Raw genomic sequence first — 19,478 nt, forward strand, 5'->3', positions numbered from 1 at the left:
AAATATGGAGAATAAACATGTTGTTCCAAACTGAAGCCGCACAGAATCTAAATATCAAACGTGTCATGTTTACCGTCTCTGCTGGTGTGGTCGGGTTTATCAACGTTTGAAGAGGCTGACCTTGGTTTGTTTATTGTGTGAACTGGAACTGTTACAATACAGTCAGTTCTGAGTTTACATGTTGATGAGACAAATATGTCTGTCTTGTTCTCACATAATGGTTACTGGTTACTGTTAGAGGTGAAAGCAAAGATTAAAGGGACTGTTTGTAACTTCTTACACGTATAAATCATCCGGGTCGGTGTCCCATGCGTGCTCGCATATGCGCACTCGCGTGTGGCTACGCTGTTCAGACAAGACTCCAACACAAACTACACGGAAGCACCAAAACCTCAAAGTTCTATCTAGTGAAGCCCGTCTGTTAAACAGTGTTGGCCGCGGTCGGAGGACACGGGGGAGACCGTAGCTTTGGTCTCCAGGACCGGAGTCTCTGCTGTACTCTGCTCCTCTGCCTGCTTGCCTTCACTCACACACCGCGCTCGTTCTCACTCGCTCGCTCCACTCTCACGTTCATGCGGGCACACTTCACACTGCAGAAGAGTTAGTTTAGCTCTGAGAATATCTAGTGAATGTACAGTGGACGTTTGTGCAGAAATGACTGCTGCAGCTCCTCCAGACCAACAGAGGTTTCCCGTGTCTTGTGAAGTGAGAGAAACGTTATCGTCTCCGACCAAAACTCCGGTGTCTCCCCTGTTCCGTCCGGCCGCGGTCGGGAGGCTGAGGCAGGAAAAGCCAACACTAGGATCAGCAGTGATTCATGAAGAGACCTTCGTCTGGTCAGCTAACATTACTGCCAAGCAGGTGACATATAGAGTGATATTGTGGTTTTAGTTGACGTGTGTCGCCTCACTGTTTTGAGCGATGCTCGTTCATGTCTATGTAGAGCGAGCACAAGCGCGAGCAACAGGACGCTGACTCCAGAAACAGAGGGAGTAGAGAAAGAAAAGGCAACAGAGTGAATCTTTTTGATGTGATGATAAACTGAGATTAGCTGAGGTGTGTTTTAAAACAGAAGGTGTTGGCAAATGGACGTCTGGAGCGTGACAGGAAGAGAGAGGTAGAAGATTAACACACCGTAGGAAACAGGCTTCAGTCCATCTGTCCATCCTTCGGTTTCATGCTGAGGTTTAAATCTCACCAGTTGGCAGACACTACCTTGCATACACACACACACACACACACACACACACACACACACACACAGTCAGGCCGCTATCTGCTCAGGATATTACAGCACAAACACGCCCGTAATGTTTTTGCAGCTCAGTGCAGTTTGCCATTTTTATGTCTGATTGCAACTGTCCATGTGGAAACGTATAAATGTTGCCTGTGTAGGCAGAACAATCATTTGGTGAATAGTCCCACACGCAAAGAACAACATCAACACACAAACATAAACCTTGTGATGGCAACTCGTCCACTCACTCCTCTCTGTTTCATCCACCTTTTCTCTATCTATGACCCTCGCCGCCATAGTCTTCCCATCCTTTCTACCTCTCTCTTCTTCTTCTTTCTTTCTTTCTTTTTATTCCTCCCTCCCCCCGTCTCTTTCTGCCTTTTTTCCACCTCATTTTTCTCTTCGTGCATCTTGTTTCTTTATCTTTCTCTCTTGTGCTCACCTTCCCTCCAGGTTTCTCTCTCCCACTCTTTTCTTTTTCTTCATCTCTCTCCCTCCTCATTCCCCAAGGTAAAGATAAAGGTCACTTTTATTGTAAAAGAAAACTGCCCTGGATTAAAGAACATGTTGCAGAAAAGTGCCTACCCGGAACTGAGCTAAAATAACTCTGTCACCCCTACCGATACCTTCATTTCTAATTCTCTCTTTTCTTTATCTACCCTCCGTCCCTCTTTGTTGTTTCTTTGTCTCCCTTCCCTCAATCTCAATTTGTCTTTTCCTCAAATGATCAATCATCATCTAAACATCTTCGAATTTCTGTTCTTCCTCCTCATTTCCTTTCCTCCTTGCTCTTCATCTCCTTCTCCCGTCGATCTTTCTAGCCCTGCCTTTCTTTCCTTCTCCACCGCCTCTCCACACTTGTAGTATACCCCGATCAGCCATTACATTATGACCACCTGTCTAATATTGAGCAGGTCCCCCTTTTGGCGCCAAAACAGCCCTGACCCGTCGAGGCATGGACTCCACTAAACCTCTGAAGGTCTGCTGTGGTATCTGGCACCAAGCCGTCAGTAGCAGATCCTTTAAGTCCTGTAAGTTGCGAGGTGGGGCCTCCGTGGATCGGACTTGTTTGTGCAGCACATCCCACAGATGCTCGATTGGATTTAGATATGGAAAATTCGTTGCCATCCACATGATGTAAAAGAAAACGTGATTCATCAGACCGGGCCACCTTCTTCCATTGCTCTGTGGTCCAGTTCTGATGCTCATTTGTCCATTGTAGGCGCTTTTGGTGGTGGGCACGGGTCAGCACAGGGCACCCTGACCGGTCTGCGGCTACACAGCCCCATACGCAACAAACTGCGATGCACTGTGTGTTCTGACACCTTTCTATCGGAACCAGCATTAACTTTTTCAGCAGTTTGAACTCCAGTAGCTCTTCTATTGGATCGGACAACACGGGCCAGCCTTCGATCCCCATGTGCATTAATGAGCCTCGGGTCTGACGCTGTCACCGGTTCACCGGTTTTCCTTCCTTGGACCACTTTTGGTAGGTCCTGACCACTGCAGACCGGGAACATCCCACAAGAACTGCAGTTCTGGAGATGCTCTGACCCAGTCATCTAGCCATCAATATTCGGCCCTTGTCAAAGTCTCTCACATCCTTACGCTGGCTTCCAACACAAAGTTCATAATGTTCACTTGCTGTCTGATATATCCCCCCCACTGCCAGGCGCCATTGTACCGAGATAATCCATGTTATTCACTTCACCTGTCAGTGGTCTTAATGTTGTGGCTGACCGGTATAAAGAACTACTTTATTGTCAGATCAACGTGTTTTGGTATGTGGCCTTCATCACGGTACAGGTGACTCACCGCCATCGTTAGAGCGAGCCAAGGTCTCCGCCGAATCACGTCATCTGCTATGAATCACGCTTTTCAAGTTGAAATTTGAATGCACCCACTTGAGTTCTTACTTGATGTTGAAGGACTTGTGGAGCCTCTCCGCCCTCGGATGAGCAGCGCGGGCGTCATATGAATGAAGGTTATGTCGATAGATGAGTCAGGACTCTTTCTGGTAAACACCTTTTGGAAAAGGATTGAAAAGCAAAAAGAGAGTTGACGTTCATTGATGTGCAAACAAGTGGATACACTGAAGCCGTTCAATTCATAGTGCAATATTTTCACGCCTCCGCGCCGGCGACAGCTGTGGCTTAAAACTCAGCAGGAAGTCCAGTTTCCCTTCAGTGTCTCTCCTTTTTCATCTTGTCTCAATGTGTTCATGAAAAAAAGGAATGAAACAGCTTCAGTTGAAACCGTAGAAATAGAATAAGAGTAGAACGGATATTGAACTGGTCATTTGACTAGTTCAAAAGAATATGGTGGTTGTTGTTGGCTGTTATGGTGACGGCACACATCAGTAGGGCCGTAACTTGTGGTCACAGCTCACCGGGAAGATAATGAACGCTGCTCCCGGAGACAGCTGGCTGGATAGTTATGCCGGTTACACACTGCACGAGAATCAAGCTGATTTTAGATTTTTGATTCCCCCTCCTGATAATCATCAGCAAAGCCCCGATTGTTTGATGGTTCTAAAGATTATCTTTCCAGATGTTCCAGTGGTGTGAGGTGTGTTAAGAGTGTTTTTTAAATCCCCCGATCGGCTCAGAAGTTCATCCTGGCCGCACCGATCTCAAATCGTAAATATCAAACATGTTCAATATTTACGATCGGATTTCCTGTTGTGTGTGAGGAACCCCGAGGACAGACGATGACGAAATCACATGGGAAAGAACGATAGCTAATAGAAAACCAAGCTGACTGAAGAAGGAAGAACAACCACTGCCCTCATGGTGGCCGTGGCTAATGCACGAGCTAATGCAAAACGTGAAGCATAAAGTAGTAGTGAGATGGAGCTCAGAAATGGAGGACCAACTTGTTGATTTGTCTCCATGACTTCATCCATCCATCCTAGAGCAAAAACTAACATCGCTAATTCATCCTGCCCGTCGTCCGCCATGTCTGTTTACACTAAAGTCACGTTTGATCACGAGAGATTTTGTGAGATTTCTGTTTTTTTTAGTCGAGACTCTTGTTGTTGATGAATGAATCTGTTAGTGTGTGCTGTATTTAAGTCGTTAGGATGTTAAAGGTCTTTTCACTGATCTGCTCTTTCTCTTCTCGTTGTCTCTCCCTGTAGGTGAGCTAGTCGCACCACCTTCAGCTCTTCGCAGCGTCTCCCCCTCCCACCTCCCTCTTCCTCAGCCTCATCCCGTCATCCTCTGTCTCAACCCTTTCCTCCCGCTTCTTGTGGGAACCGCACGCCGCCGCCATGTCTTTCTTGGCGTCTCCCGCCCCCTTCCTCCTCCTCCTCTTCCTCCTCCCGCTGCATCCCTGCCAGGCGGAGTCCCAACGCAGCGACCCCAGCAGCGACCCCGAGTCCCGAGCCGTCTCGCCCTCCATGTTCCCCTCCTCCTTCCCACCTTCCATGTCTTACGGTAACGGCACCGGACCCGCCGTGAGAGACAAGTGCAATGAGCCGACGGTGTGCCGGCCCGGCATCATTCTGCCCGTCTGGCAGCCCAACCGGCCCGGGCTCGGCGACCAGGTGGCCAGAGCTGTGGTCTACTTTGTGTCACTCATGTACATGTTCCTGGGAGTGTCCATCATCGCAGACCGCTTCATGGCGTCCATAGAGGTCATCACGTCACAGGTGAGAGCGAGTGAATGGAGGAAGACGTGGGTGGCGTAGTTAAGCAGGAAGTTGTGGGAATGAATGCATGAATCATGTGAGCGACTTCTGAGTTCATTAACCTGCAGCTTGTCAAAACAAAACGAGGACTTCTGTCACTTACTTGTGACTAAAACTGAATCCAGCATCATGGAGGCTAAATGTCCTTAACTTTGGATGGAAATGAATTTGATGATGTGAAATTTAAAAAAAAAAAAGCTTTCATGCATCCAGATCCAAGGCTGCAATTTACGATGGATTATTTTAATTATCCATAAATATTTTGATTCATTTCTCAATGAATAGTTTGGTCCTCAAAATATTCTGTGAACAAAAGAAATTCTTCCAGATTCAGGAAGCACCGGCCATCAACACAACATTTTACTGAAAGTATTAGCACTGTATGAAAGAACCTCAAGGTGACTCATAACACTTCATTTATTAACCCTCTGAGACCCATATAGAGCCGTTTCTGTCTTTTTTAGGAGTACAGGGGGTCTTTAGGGGGAGATAGCAGGTCAACAGTAGACGTCACATAGAAGTGGTGTACGTCATCTGAAAGCTGGGAACCTGAAGATTAATTTGAGATGCAGCTCAGCACTGTGTGTCAAGTTGTTCTAGTCATAAATCAGAAATAAACATGATTTAATTCATTAATTCATTAAAATTAATTGTAAAGGTGTGTAAGGGTTTAGAACATTATGATAGAAGTATATGATGGTCATTCCCATGCTCTATTATGTCTTATAAGTTGTTGCGGTATTTTTTGGGTTGATACCATTTGTTCCACAGATTTGGTGCTAAATTTAACCATTTTTTACCACTTGAGAATTGATAAATTGATCAATAATACCTCCAAAATACCACATTAAGACACCAAGACCCTGAGGAACACCATAGAAAAAGTCATGCTGTGATTTGGTTTCAAAAACTTTTGACATTTAGAGATTTCTGCAAGAATTGTATTTTTCGGTGATCGGATGGCGAGCACTTCTGTTGTGTAAACTGCTCAGAACCCCCCTTATTGTCAATCTAGCTAGGAAAGCCATCCATCCTCTGAATGCTCTAGGTCTCTAGTTTGTGGCTATAAGGTTTCATGAGGCTGTGATTATCCTAGAGGTCACCACAGGTCATTTTATACAGTGAGGTCAAGTTTCAATAGAATTATCTCACTACAATGAAATGGCTCCTATGGGGACTAGCATCATCACACATGAATACAGTTGAGCTCATTGGATTCACAAGAGTCTCAGCTTTACAGTGATACCCAATTTATGTAATTCAAAGACTGTTTAGGGACCCCAGTATGAAGAAATATTCAGATACACCATTTTAGAATAGGAGAAAATAACACATTTATACTGCATGTGATGATCTTAAAGTGGGCATGTCTGTAAAGGGGAGACTCGTGGGTACCCATAGAGCAAACGGCGGCAGGCCTTTGAAAGACAGTAAAGTCGGCAGGTCTCGTAGGGTACCAGGAATCTTTTTGTTACGGAGATAATGGTGCATTAATTCAGCCGTGTTGCCCCATCAGCTCTCCATTAATCAGTGGCAGTCGATTCACATTGTTTGCAAATGGACAGAAAGCATGCTGACTGTGCAACAAGCAACTAAAAATAGACTTACTTTGCATTAATCCTTTTATAAGGCAGCGCATGCATGTTTAATCACTCATTAGTGCTTGTTGTGCTCAAGTTTATTGTGTTTGCATCATCATATCTCTTGTCTCTTTACTGCCTGATCGGTTCCCTGAACGGGAATTCATCGAGATTTCCCTCTCCATCCATTTGTCCTCTTTAATAGTTTAAATGACCTTCAGCTGTTTCCAGAAGAAGAGAGACAGAGCTCTGTGTTTACCAGGGCTGTCAGAGTTAACGTGATAATAACGCAGATTTGTTTTAACGCCAGTAATTTCTTTAACGCATTAACGCAACTTGTGAATTTTAGGTTGCAGTGGACTCAGTTTTAAAGCTAGAGTGAAGATACTGGTAAGGTTAAATAACGCTCCAAACATACGCACATTTTTGGCGTTGCCAATTTTCACAGGGTTCCCTTGACCTCTGACTTCAAGATATGTGAATGTAAATGGGTTCTATGGGTACCTACGAGTCTCCCCTTTACAGACATGCCCACTTTATGATAATCACATGCAGTTTGGGGGCAAGTCGTAGTCAAGTCAGCACACTGACACACTGATCGGAAGGGTTGGCAAGTATGTGTACAGTTAGTCAAAATAATATGTGTGTGTGTGTGTGTGTGTGTGTGTTTGGGCCAACAGGAGAAGGAGGTGACCATCACCATGCCTAACGGGGAAACATCAGTGGCGACGGTTCGAATCTGGAACGAAACGGTGTCCAATCTGACTCTCATGGCTCTCGGCTCCAGCGCTCCGGAGATACTGCTGTCTGTTATAGAGGTACACACACACACACACACACACACTCCATGCCACCAGCCCTGTCTTCCTGCTCCTCTTTCTTGCTCCTTCCATCTTCATCATGTATCTGTGTCTTCCCTCGTCTCCTATGACAAACCTCACACACACACTTTATCTCTCTCCAGGTGTGCGGTCATGATTTCAAGGCTGGTGAGTTGGGACCAGGAACCATCGTTGGAAGCGCCGCCTTCAACATGTTTGTGATCATCTCGATCTGCGTGTGGACGATCCCCGAAGGCGAGACCCGCAAGATCAAACACCTCAGGGTGTTCTTCATCACTGCCTTCTGGAGCATCTTCGCCTACATTTGGCTCTACCTCATCCTGTCTGTCATGTCGCCGGGCGTCGTGGAGGTGAGGCGGACTCAGTGTGGTTTAGATTATGATTGTACAAGCGCCCAGCGTCAGGAGCTGTGCGCCCAAAGGGAGGAAGTGATGTTTTAATGATGAGGAGAATCTGTGTGTTGCAGGTGTGGGAGGCCCTTGTGACCCTGCTGTACTTCCCAGTGTGTGTCGTCCTGGCTTGGATCGCCGACCGCCGCCTGCTCTTCTACAAGTACATGGGCAAGCGCTACCGTGCCGACAAGCGCCACGGCATCGTCGTGGAGACTGAGGGAGACTTGACACCCAACAAGGGCGGCATGGAGATGATCATAGACGGCAAGTTCCCATCGCGAGGGGGCGCCGTGGTCCCCGCCGAGAACTGTGGGGGCGGAACTCAGGACGGCACGGCTGGCGCTGCGACCAATAACATCGGTGCGGGGGGAAAACTGCCCAACTCCAACAGCACCATGGTGAACTTGGAGAGCAGCAAGGAGCTGGACGAGAGCCGCAAAGAGGTGAGAGACATACAAACAGGATATAAATATGGACAGCTTTAAAAAATCTATGTTTTTATATTTTGGCGTTTTAATTTCAGTTGCCACAAAACAATATCCTGTGTTGTGAATGTCCCTGTTAGAGGTGTGATATTCAACATCAGATTGTTTACAGAGAGGGTGAAATGACAAGGAAAGTTTTTAATTCACACATAAGCTGTAAAACGCATTGAGAGACGCTGTTATTACTGCGCTCTGTAATAAGTCTCTAATCTCATTTTGCAGGTTTTTGTGTTGGTGAAAAATACAGTTAACATAGAAAACACAATTTCTACTGTCATGATTACGACGTGATTTGGAGAGCAAAATAATGGATCATTTCCCTGCAGGAGAGCGCTGATAAAATGTTGGGGCTGTTTCCAGCTGCGATGAATGGCTCCCCGTTTATATTTCCATTTCCCAAAGTGATGCATGCTTTGTTCTGTATTTTGTGACAACACTTCTTATGTAAACTTTGTTCCTTGATAGTTCGTTCAGTGTACACAGAAAACCCTTAACCGTCTCAAGCCGATGCAGAGGGACTGAAGATTATCCACATTTAAACCTGTTAATAGCCTGCTGAAAAGAGATTAGTTGTTTCACCATTGAGGAGGAGAAGGAGAGGTAATGACACAGAGAGAGAGAGAGAGAGGAACATGTGGGAGGTTTGACGGGCAAAGACGAGAATACGATAATGAGGGTCAGAGAGGTCGAGGAGAAAAGAGACACATCCACACGACCAAAGTGAGGAGGACAGAATGGAAGAGCTGAAAGCTGATGAAAGAAAACAAGATCATCTGATTTAAAAAAAAAATTAATTTGTTTAAGACATATTACATTTAGAAACCTAAACCTGACAGAACGAACGTTCTTTCTTGGCCCGTGTGCTGTCATAAACGATTACTCAGATTGTATTGGCCTGCTTGCTCAAAATGTGAGATCCAGTCTTATAATAATAATAATGCATTTATTTTAGGGCTGTCAAAGTTAACGTGATAATAACACGTTAACGCAAATTAGTTTTATAGCCACTAATTTCTTCAACGCATACTTGTGATATTTAGGTTATAGCGGACTGCGGCATCATATGAAACTACAACACCTGATGAATCCATTGGTACCAACCATGTCATACTAGCTTGTCATGAAGGAGGATAAATAACGCTCCAAACATGCGCTAAATTTTGGCGAGGAAAAACTGTCATGGACATTTTCAAAGGGGTCACTTGACCTCTGACCTCCAGATGTGTGAATGTAAATGGGTTCTATGGGTACCCACGAGTCTCCCCTTTACAGACATGCCCACTTTATGATAATCACATGCAGTTTGGGGCAAGTCATAGTCAAGTCAGCACACTGACACACTGACAGCTGTTGTTGCCTGTTGGGCTGCAGTTTGCCATGTTATGATTTGAGCATATTGTTTTATGCTAAATGCAGTACCTGTGAGGGTTTCTGGACAATATCTGTCATTGTTTTGTGTTGTTAATTGATTTAGAATAATAAATATATACATACATTTGCATAAAGCAGCATATTTTGTCACTCCCATGTTGATAAGAGTATTAAATACTTGACAAATCTCCCTTTAAGGTACATTTTGAACAGATAAAAAATCACTATTAAATATTTTAATTGATTGACAGCCCTAATTATCGTATTTATTTGTATTAATTTTTTTTATTTTAAGTTTGATATTTAGTTAACAGAGCACCTGTTGGCTTTAATTCTGAGTGATTGAGAATGAGCATATATAATTTTTCTTTTTTTCTTTTTTTTTAAGTTTGAACCACTGCTTCAAATCACAGAGGTCATCATTCAGAAGTCCTGAAAGAAATTAATTCAAATTTCTCAGCTCATACCAAGAAATACTCAAACAAATGCTCAAATTTTTACCCTTTCTGGAACTAAAACTTTCATCTTTTTATTGATCGACAATCTGCAAGTTCTTGAAAAAATACAAACAATAAATGACTCAACTCAGCCTCTGAATTTCTTGGATGTAGTTGAACTTTGTCCTAAATCTCCTGGTAGGTCAGCAGCTCATTTTATTTTTGTAAATTTAAGTGGTTAAATTCTTTTAGCCAGTTGGCATCTTAATGTTTTGGAAATGTTTTAAACAGATGATAAAGTTGCAGAACCACTTTTTTCAACCCACACATGAAACCAAGACACTGTTCAACAGAAGTTGAAAATGGTTAGAGGTTATTAGCTATTAGGGAAGTGCCTTTGGAAAGTCTTCCTCCCAGCTACAGAGACAAAAAGAATCAGCCGTGCATGCTGGTTCAGGTGTTTTAATCACGAGTGTGTCCTCTCGTCTCTCCTCTAGGTGATTCGTATCCTGAAGGAGCTGAAGCAGAAATATCCGGACAAAGAGCTGGACCAGCTGGTGGAGCTGGCCAACTACTACGCACTGCTGCACCAGCAGAAGAGCAGAGCTTTCTACCGCATACAGGTAACACACACACACACACACACACACACACAGTATTCATAAATAGTCCCTGAAGTGAACACACAAGGTCGTCCAGACCTATAAGGACATAAAGTAGTTCAAGGACTTGGATTTCTGCAGCTCATTTCAGACTCGGCTCATGATGAAACTAATCATGGTTCATGTGCATGAATGAAAGTTTAAACAATTGTAATACTTAGTTTTTTCATCTACATTAAAGGGATAGTTCAGGTGTTTTGAAGTGGGATTGTATGAGGTACTTCTCCATAGTCAGTGTATTACCTACAGTAGATGCTTCCGTACGGTAACTCCTGTCTGTTTCTCCAAACTGGGGGCAAGCCGACCATCATCTACTGTAGGTAATACACTGACTATGGAGAAGTACCTTATACCGTCTTTTTAACAGAGTATTTTTACAGTGTGGTAGTAGTACTTCTACTTAAAGGTATAATATGCAAGAATTAACTAAAAAACAATGTATTGAAATGATCCCTCTCAATCAACACTTAAGCCCAACTAGAAGTGTATGGCATGTGTGTTTACAAACAGCAACCTCCACCTGTTACATATTATACCTTTAAGTAAAAGGATCGTAATCCTTTCTCTACATCCCATTTAAGAAATCTGCATCTATTTCTTGATGTGAACGTTTAGAAAAAAGGCAACAAATGTGAAGGAGAACTTCTTTTAACGCCTCCTCCTGTCTGTCTCCATCAAGGCGACCCGTATGATGATCGGAGCCGGTAACGTGCTGAAGAAGCACGCGGCCGACCAAGCTCGCCGCACAGCCGTAACCGACGAGGAAGCACCAGAAGAAGAAGAAGACCTGGGGATATGCAGCCGCATCTCGTTTGAAAGCGCCCACAGTCAGTGCATGGAGAACTGCGGCGTTCTGACGCTGGCTGTCGTCTGCCAAGGTAGTGAGAATAAATCAGTCAGAAGAGGCTGGTTTCTATTCTTCAAATTAATGTCTACAATTTCAACTACACTTTTTGTTCTGTTCAAGTTTGAGTTCATTAGATATTTTTTCTGTAATCCGAACTTGAAGTTATTTTTACACACAGCACACTTCCCCTTTAAGTTACAGTAAAAGTCCAGCATTCAAAGTCGTACTTAAAGGGGACATATCATTGAAAACTCACTTTTTCAGTGCTTGTGCTTATACATTTGTGTATCTGGAGTACCAACCCACAAACTGTACAATAAGATAACTCCATCAGTATTTTTGTGGGCTTCCTATATCAGAAAACATGTCATACGATGAGTTAGTCTGGTAGCTCACCTGGTAGAGCGGGCGTCCCATGTACCAAGGCTGAGTCTTTACTGCAGCAGCTCGGATTTGAATCCAATATGCATTGAATGCAATGCAGTATTCTTCATATTCTGAAATGCAATAAAGGCAAAAAGCCCCCACTTTTATTTATTTATTTATTTAGAAGCAGATCTATCAGGATGTAAAAATCTGTCTGTGATTTATAATGTTCTCAATGCAGAACAGTCTCCTCATATAACTGGACTGTACAGTGTGTTACGTTTTTATACACAGATGCATTTAAATGAGAGATGATGGTGTGGTATGCTCAGTGTTTTTCTGTTTTTCTGCTCTTCAGGGGGTCTGGGAGAGAACGTCTTCTATGTGGATTACAGGACAGAGGACGGTTCAGCCAACGCCGGGTCGGATTACGAGTACAGCGAAGGAACGCTGGTGTTCAAACCTGGAGAGACTCGCAGAGAGATTAAGGTGAGTGAAGGAGAGGAGGAGGAAGACTCAGTGAGGATGGAGAGAAGCATTTCAACACCGGGCACTAAAACTGTGGAGTGGAAATAAATGACTCGATAAATAAATAAATATGTCATTAAATTCAGCAAAATTAATTAAAAATAAATGTAGCTATTAATTAATTGACAAAATGTGACATAAATTGATATTTCTGTTTATTTATTTATCTTTTTATTAATCCCCTTATTTATTTGCTCTTCTGTTTAATTTGCCCTTTTATTTATTCATATATTTATTTTTATTAATTTTTAAATGTATTTATTTATTTATTTTTGCATTTATTTTATATTAATTTATTTTTACATTTATTTAATATTTATTTATTTTTGCATTTATTTTTTTATATTTATTTTAAATGTAATATGTAAATACAATACAACACAATGCAGGCAAATAGGGTAAACTATTTAACTAATAGATATCACCATGACACTTCAACAGTTGATTGCTTACATTAAGACAATTATTTTTTGTATTACCAAGTTTTCTGAAATTGTATGTTTAAGTATGCAAATGAGGCATTATCTAATGGTAACTTTTGGTGAATTTAGTAGAAATCTACAGACGCAAATAGACAAAGTAGTAAAATAAACACCTAAAGTGTTTAACACAAACACTTTAGATGCAGCTTTGACCGCACTATTAAAAGATTAATTCAAGTTATTTTTGGAGATGAGATGAAACTTTAATGATCCCTGTGGGGGAAACTGAAGAAGTAGACTATCATATATATACATTATGAAACAGGATATCTGTCATTTTAAAAAGCTCTGAGCTCAGAGTTGTCTTTGTTGAAAGATTGGAGATAGAAGCTGAATATGAACACAACAGCTTCTCAAACACAGAAGCCGGATTTGTTAACCAAATGTGGAGCAGGAGCGGCTGTGGACTGAGACGGTTTTACTTCACGGAGCTGCATAAACACGCTGCAGTGTGGCTGTAAAATCTGGAAAGATATCCGAGGAGATCAGAGCGAGGCGGTAGAGGAAGGGATGGAGAGGGGGATGAATAATGAGAGTCCCTGCAGGAGAGACACAGTGAGGCTGAGCAGAAACAGATGTTACTAATCAAACTACTACTAATCTCTGCCGCTGCTACTACGTTACCTAATACTTTACTGTGTGAACCAGAAAGGCCCAGAAGCTTTTCATCTGTGCGTCACAGGATGTTCCTAAAAATCTGAGAGGAGCTGAAACTGTAAACATCGTTCTAAAAATAATAGAAAGAAAACAGTCTGACTTTTTCATCGTTTGTTTATGATGTTCAAGTTTCATCCTCTGATCTTTATCTATTTAATTTTCTCACTTATTTTATACTTTATACTTATTTTAATTAATTTGTCACTGTATAATTTTTATTTTTATATATTTATTAATATAATTTAATATACTCATACTTGTTATAATGCGCCTTTGAACTGCTTTAACAAACATGAAATGAATTTATAAATAATAATAAGGCATATCATTAGTCACATTAGATATAAAACATTCACACAGACAATACAAAAAAAATAAGCAGAATAAATAACAAAAATAACAAATGATGAATAAACAGATAAAAAAATATATATATAAATAAATAAAAAATAATCACATTTTTAAAAATGATTGGTTAATTACAGGGTTAGATATTTTTTTAAGGAATATATAGAGGTCTTTGGCATATTTGGATTTCATAAATTTAATTATAATATTATATATTAATATATATTAATCATTAGGTCAAATTTTTTGTCTTTGCATTAAACACCAAAAATAACACGGTAACACTTAATAATAACATTATTTATAAATGGTAAATTGATAGTTAATTAAAATTAGTTAATAGTTATTTGACTGTTAACAAACAACGAAATGATAATTAATTATGTTTACTAATTATTAGTAATGCTATAATTTATGTTATTTTAACAATTTATTGTTGCACACATTATAACATTTTATAAACTATATATATATAAGTATCTGTTAATGATAAAGATATTTGTACACTTTAAATAATTGTTTGTAAAACATATATAAACATTACATAGATAGATATTTGTAACAGTTTGTTAATGGTTAATAAAGAATAAACATTATTTGGATGGCTATTATACAGTTACAACTGATGATTATAACACCTTTCTAAATGGTTAATAAATACTTAGTAAAACGTCTATAAACATTATTTAGATGAATAATTAATACTTTGTCAATGGTTAATAATTGGTTTCTGGTCCATCTATCTATGTAATGTTTATAGATGTTTTACAAACAATTTCTTAAAAGTTTACAAATCATTTTGTAATTATTAACAAATATTAAATATAGTACATAAACTGTTATAATTCACTAATGTAATCATAATGTAATTGTTATCGTCTCTTATCAGCTCTGATACAACAAATTATAGCATTACTAATAATTAGTAAACATCATTAATTATCATTTCATTGTTTGTTAACAGTAAAATAACTTTTAACTAAGTTTAATTAGCTATTAATTTACAATTTATAAATGATGGTTATTATAAGTGTTACCCATAATACATTGCTGTGGATTTAACTGGTCAAATGACCAAAGCAAACCGTTCAATGTCCGTTCTACTCCTCTTCTATTTCTATGGTTACAATAGTTATAAAAGCGGTCTCACTCTGGAGAAGGAAAAACTTACATTTCATTCATACACATCTGGTACTTCAGATGACTCAACACTATTGAATGTTGCGTGTCATTTTGAGTCTAATCTGAAAAGAAGGTACAAAGTTAGATGATCAGTTCGAGTGAGCTGCTTCAAAGTTGGCTGTCTTTTATTACAATCTTGTTTTTTTCTGCTGAAGAAACCTAAAATATTCCTTTTTAAAGGGCGCTATGCTGTGTGAATGTAGGATGATTGCAGGAGGTGAAGCCGCGGTGAAGCCGGGTAATCTCTCCTCACATTCAAAGTTTGATGAAAGATCAGAAGAAGTGTGAGGGCTGGTGAGAGGAGAGAGTGAATCACATAAAAGAAAGCTTGGGGGACATTGTATAAATTAGCTCATCCACCATGAGTGAGTGGATGGAGAAACGCGTAGTGAGTATATTACAAAGGTCAGTGTCATCCATTTCAGCGGGATATCAGTGGATTACATCGATCACGGCGCCAGAAATGAGCAGCAGGGAAACCAATTAAAGTTGAATATATCAGTCAGTTCCACTGGGTGACTCTACTGATTAAACAGAAAGACAGGACCAATCAGAGGCCTCGTTATCTGCACTCTTTGTTATAAAAATATATTTTCTTTTTAAAAAAAGGAGACATTTAAGTTACAGAATGAATCTAACTTGCAACACAGTGATGAAATGGAAGCGAGCAAGATTGTAACAGTTATTCAAGTCTAAAAATAATGAATGTCTGTCATCAAAGTTTTTCAATATTCAGTCTTTCTCCTGAATGTAGAATAGTTGTGATCATATCAAATCACAATTTCTTTAATGCATTAACACAACTTGCGATTTGTAGGTTGTAGCGGCTCAGTTTTAAAGCTAAAGTGAAGATACTGGTATCATATGAAACTAAAAAACCTGAAGAATCCATCGGTACCAACCATGTCATACTAGCTTGTCAGGAAGGAGGTTAAATAACGCTCCAGACTTGCACTAGATTTTATCGAGGAAAAACATTGTCATGGCCATTTTCAAAGGGGTCCCTTGACCTCTGACCTCCAGATATGTGAATGAAAATGGATTCTCTGGGTACCCACGAGTCTCCCCTTTACAGACATGCCCACTTTATGATAATTACATGCAGTTTGGGGCAAGTCATAGTCAAGTCAGCACACTGACACACTGACAGCTGTTGTTGCCTGTTGGGCTGCAGTTTGTCATGTTATAATTTGAGCATATTGTTTTATGCTAAATGCAGTACCTGTGAGGGTTTCTGGACAATATCTGTCATTGTTTTGTGTTGTTAATTGATTTTCCAATAATAAATATATGCATAAAGCAAGCATACATCGATCAGCCATAACATTCAGACCACTGACAGGTGAAGTGAATAACATGGATTATCTCGTTACCATGGCACCTGGCAGTGGGGGGGATATATCAGACAGCAAGTGAACATTTTGAACTTTGTGTTGGAAGCAGAGAAAATGGGCCAGCGTAAGGATGTGAGCGACTTTGACAAGGGCCGAATAGTGCTGGCTAGATGACTGGGTCAGAGCATCTCCAGAACTACAGCTCTTGTGGGATGTTCCCGGTCTGCAGTGGTCAGGACCTACCAGTGTGGTCCAAGGAAGAAAAGCCGGTGAACCGGCGACAGGGTCAGACCCGAGGCTCATTGATGCACGTGGGGAGCGAAGGCTGGCCCGTGTTGTCCGATCCAATAGAAGAGCTACTGGAGCTCAAATTGCTGAAAAAGTTCATGCTGGTTTCGATAGAAAGGTGCTGATAGGTCCGTGCTGACTTAATGTTATGGCTGATCGGTGTATGTCCCAATCCGGGTCATTTAATATTGAGTATCTGCCGATATAGAGTCCCGATACAATACTTCTATTTTCCTAGATAATAATAATATTAATAGCTACAGCGGCACAGTGCACACTTATAGTGTTTTACTGTTTCGGTTCACTTTCACTGCTCTCATAGTGTTGTTTTCGGCTTTTAGAGAAGAACCCGCTGTACACTACCTGCTCAGCAGAAAAACAGCAGACAGACACAATAAAAGAGCAGCTGGTGAACATAGTGGAGCATTAAGCAGCTAAAGAGACGGATATTTCCCTCAGGAGTAAGTCTAGACCAAAACACAGAGAATATTGGACTTCGATTCAGCAGGTGACACAAAGACTCCTAAATGATTGATCATGTTGCTCTGTAACTGCTGGATGTGGAAATAAACTGTTTGCTAACAAGTTCAACTTAAAAGGTGATGATATGTTAGTGTTGTTGCTGCTGCCAAAACATCCGTTACTCATCCTCACTTCGCCCTCTTCGTGTCTTTATTTTGCATCAACTCCATCCAGAGTAAGTTGAAGTCTGAACACGTGGCGGGACGTGGTCTGGCTCATTGGATTACAATCAACAACCTAACCTGATTTGGGAGCGCCCACCTGTCAGTTAATGCGGTGTGGCATAATAACAATCTCATATATAGATGAGAGATGTAACTGCAGCCTCCTGTTATGAGTCTGCTGAGGGAGATGCCTCGTCTCAATATTCAGCACAAGCATCCAGACCAGGATTGATCTCGATTCACTTTAAATTCATGAAATTAAACTGCAGTTCACATAATAATATCACGAGTCTGCAATCTTTATTTTTTCTTCGTATGGAGAAAACATTCAATATCAGCTCCTGTAAAATAAAACTCCACTCCAGAGCTCGGTTTCTTCACTGGAAGGATTCTGCATAATACATTGTGTATGCAGTATATCGTGTTATCTCACGACCCCATTTGAAGGCCTCATCTGTCATTCACACACTGCAACAGGAAATAAACTGACACACATTAAGAATGTAAGCACAATAATATACTGTGAAAGTACATAGAAAGTACTGCGCTATGCATCTGGCGCCTCATCCTGTTTTATTGCTTGTATATGGAACTGGTAGAAACGTTTTGATGCCCAGAGATAACGACCTTCTGTCCCTCCGCGTCTCCAGGTCGGTATAATCGACGATGACATATTCGAAGAGGACGAGCACTTCTTTGTGCGCCTGCTGAATCTGCGTGTCGGCGACGCTGAAGGGATGTTCGAGAGCGACGAAGTGGGTGCTGCCCCTAAAGGTCGCTTGGTCGAGCCCCTGGTCGCTACGGTTACCATCCTGGATGACGACCACGCCGGCATCTTCACATTTAGCGAGCGCATGGTGCGGGTGAGCGAAAGCGTGGGCACCATGGAGGTGACGGTGGTGCGCAACTCAGGGGCCCGCGGCACCGTCATCCTGCCGTACCGCAGCGAGTCAGGCACCGCCAAGACTGGGGAGGACTACGAGGACGCCCGAGGAGAGCTGGAGTTCAACAACGACCAGACCACGTGAGTCAAACTATAACTGTTATTGTTTTTTATTCACTTAAAGGGACTATTTGTAACTTTCAGAATTGCTTGTTAACAGCGACACCTGTGGTCGCTAAGTCAACGAAAGTCAGCGTCGGGCTCGCGGTTGCTCGCTCTAAATAGACATGAACGAGCATCGCTCAAAACAGTGAGGCAACGCACGTCAGCTAAAACCACAATATCACTCTATATTCCAGCTGCTTTGCAGTAATGTTAGCTGACCAGACGAGGGTCTCTCCATGAATCAATGCTGATCCTAGTGTTGGCTTTTCCTGCTGAAGCAGCGGGGCTGAAGCAGGAAGAGAAACGTTATCGTGTCCGACCGCAGCCGCAGGGAGACACCGGCACCCGGTCAGAGACGATAACGTTTCTCTCTGCGGAGCCCCGTCACTTCACAAGACACGGAAAACCTCTGGTGGTCTGGAGGAGCTGCAGCATTTATTTCTGCACAAACGTCCACTGTACATTCACTACATATTCTCAGAGCTAAACTAACTCTACTGCAGTGTGGAGTGTGCGCGCATGCACGTGAGGTGGAGTGAGAACGCGCGCGTTGTGTGAGTGAAGGCAGGCAGGGGAGCGGTCTGAACAGCGTAGCCACACGCGCGCATGGGAAACCGACCCGGTAGATTTATACGTGTAAAAAGTTACAAACAGTCCCTTTAATTTATCCCAACATTTTTTTACATTTTTATACATTTGCATCTCGGAGATTCTCTACATTTTCTGCTACTGGTCACAAAGCAGCTGTGTTTGAAGTTCAGTGCCTTGCTCAATAGTATGTGGACAGTCTTTGTTAAGGTAAATAAAAGCAATGCAATGCAAGAAGGAATTTGCCTCTTTATGCAAATGAGTGGGCTGTCACAGGCAGAAATGCAAAAATAAATAAATACATAAAAATAAAAAAATAAAAACATATTTTTTTAATACATAAATAAAAGGGAAAATTAAACAATAGTAAATAGATAAGGGAATTAATACAAAGATAAATAAATAAAGAACCAAATTAAAACAGAAA

At 41.5% G+C, this 19,478-nt stretch overlaps 1 protein-coding gene across 2 annotated transcripts in view; it reads left to right on the plus strand.

Moving 5' to 3' along the window:
* Positions 1-19,478, plus strand: part of slc8a2b (solute carrier family 8 member 2b) — a 162,611-nt gene that overhangs the window by 126,374 nt on the left and 16,759 nt on the right. For both annotated transcript variants that reach the window (XM_037775198.1, XM_037775199.1), the window contains exons 4-11: positions 4,377-4,889; positions 7,189-7,326; positions 7,473-7,700; positions 7,817-8,185; positions 10,533-10,658; positions 11,377-11,575; positions 12,269-12,399; positions 18,066-18,439. In XM_037775198.1, the coding sequence (XP_037631126.1) occupies positions 4,509-4,889; positions 7,189-7,326; positions 7,473-7,700; positions 7,817-8,185; positions 10,533-10,658; positions 11,377-11,575; positions 12,269-12,399; positions 18,066-18,439 (1,946 nt within the window). In that variant the 5' untranslated portion in view covers positions 4,377-4,508. The remainder of the gene's footprint in view (positions 1-4,376; positions 4,890-7,188; positions 7,327-7,472; positions 7,701-7,816; positions 8,186-10,532; positions 10,659-11,376; positions 11,576-12,268; positions 12,400-18,065; positions 18,440-19,478) is intronic.

This window comes from Sebastes umbrosus, chromosome 7, assembly GCF_015220745.1.
Source record: "Sebastes umbrosus isolate fSebUmb1 chromosome 7, fSebUmb1.pri, whole genome shotgun sequence".
Classification (NCBI taxonomy): Eukaryota; Metazoa; Chordata; class Actinopteri; order Perciformes; family Sebastidae; genus Sebastes; species Sebastes umbrosus.